Source organism: Eurypyga helias, unplaced genomic scaffold, assembly GCF_000690775.1.
Source record: "Eurypyga helias isolate BGI_N326 unplaced genomic scaffold, ASM69077v1 scaffold24826, whole genome shotgun sequence".
Taxonomy (NCBI): Eukaryota; Metazoa; Chordata; class Aves; order Eurypygiformes; family Eurypygidae; genus Eurypyga; species Eurypyga helias.
The window spans coordinates 8740-10405 of record NW_010255001.1 but is presented as its reverse complement, the minus strand read 5'-3'; the positions used below and the strand labels follow the sequence as shown (position 1 = coordinate 10405).

General features: G+C 64.1%; 1 protein-coding gene across 1 annotated transcript in view; it reads right to left on the bottom strand.

The window, feature by feature from the left end:
- Window positions 1–67: 67 nt before the first annotated feature.
- Window positions 68–1666, bottom strand: part of KIAA0100 (KIAA0100 ortholog) — a gene marked incomplete at both ends in the record, with an annotated part of 10282 nt that continues 8683 nt past the window's right edge. Inside the window, 6 exons of the mRNA XM_010153200.1 lie at window positions 68–248; window positions 328–449; window positions 524–679; window positions 758–879; window positions 1136–1318; window positions 1517–1620. Coding sequence (XP_010151502.1) covers window positions 68–248; window positions 328–449; window positions 524–679; window positions 758–879; window positions 1136–1318; window positions 1517–1620 — 868 coding nt within the window. The remainder of the gene's footprint in view (window positions 249–327; window positions 450–523; window positions 680–757; window positions 880–1135; window positions 1319–1516; window positions 1621–1666) is intronic.

The window sequence follows — 1666 nt, the reverse complement described above, 5'->3', positions numbered from 1 at the left end:
GCCGTCAGCCCCACAATTCCCAGGCTGTGGCCTGGGGACGGCGGGGGCCCCCGGTCGGGCTCAGCACCTTGCTGTAGAGGAAGCGCTGGAGCTCCAGCTCGGCGATGCCCAGCTGCCCGTCCTCCTCGGTCAGGCGCCAGCGTGCCTGGGCAAAGTAGAACTCGGTCCGTCGTGCCACGCTCACGTCCTCCGGCTGCTTCCGCAGCTCCATCTTGTTGGCTCGCTGCAGCTGGAAGTCCTTGAAGCACCTGCAGCAGAGAGGGAAGCGCTGGGATGTGGAAGCTCTGGAGCGAGGAGGATGCTGGGGAAGCCAGAGATGGCCCCTACCTGATGAGGATGTTCAGCTCCTCGCTCTCCAGCTGCAGGTCAGCCTTCTCCTGGCTCAGCTGCTGCTGCAGCCTGTGGTTGAGGTCGAGCAGGATCTCGTTTTTGCTGTCATCCTGCAAGGACTGACGGACAGACAACCCTCAGCCCCGGAGCGAGGGATGCCGGGGGAGCCAGGCCCTGCAGGGATGCACCTCACCTTCACGTTGGAGTACATCTGCTTCTCCAGCTGCCGGATTTGGGCGACGTGCTGCCTCACGGCCTCTTGTAGGTGTAGGATACTGCTCCGCTGCTCCTCGGGGTTGCTGGAGATCTCCAGCTGGAAGCGCACTCGTTGTTTCTTCTCGCTGTGCTCCTGGACACGGGGATAGGGGAAGGTTAGGCTTGCCCTGGGCATGGTGGGTGGTGTGGTGACCCGAAGCCTCGCGGGTACCTTGCGCTTGGGCTCCACGTGCAGCAGGAGGTTGTTGACGATGTCAAGGATCATGGCGTACTGCGCGGGGTTGGTGGAGATCTCCAGGTCGTGGTGGATCAGCGTGAACGTGTCCACAGCTCCTGCAGGGACGCACGAAGGGACCTCAGCGTGGCCAGGAACGGGGGCCAGCCAGAGAGGGATAGGGAAGGAGCCAAGGCGGTTTTGCTGGCTCCAGTGGGCACAGCACATCCAGCATCATCCGGTGCACTGCCACAGGGCTGCGGATCCCTCGGATTTCCACAGGGTCAAGACAAACCTTCCCTGGACTTAGCTGGCACCTGTGGGTCAGCCTAGAGCTCTGCTCCCCCCGGAGGCACAGGGCCTGGAGGTACCCACCCTCCTGCTTCTTCAGCAGATCCTCCTTCTCCTGGTTGGCAGGAGCCTCGGGGGGCTTTATCTGTGTGGCCAGCTCGGGGTCGATGTCGTGGCTGTAGCTGATGTAGTACATGCGGCAGCTGCAGCGGGAGATGATCCTCTGCACTTGCTGCGTCTGCTGGGCTTCCGAGGGCTGGTTCCAGTCTGGGGACAGGTGGGGGGACACACCACAGTCAGAGCGCTGAGTCCCAGCACGCTGGGGACCCCACGGCACAGGGCTCGGAGCATCAGCCGGCTCCTGGAGCCATCCGGGGCCAGGCGAGGCACTCGCAGCTTCACCAGCCTCGGGGTCACCCGCGGGGGTTCTGGGGTAGGGACAGCAGCCAGCACGGTGGGCAGTACCTGTGGTGGTGCTGACCATGCCCCCCACCGCCTGCCCACTCTCCATCAGCTCCTGCACCGAGTCCAGGCTCCGTTGCCGATGCTCCTCGATGTTTTTCACCTGGGGAGGCAACGAGGCATCGCTGGTTGTCCCTGCCCTCCTCCCCGCCT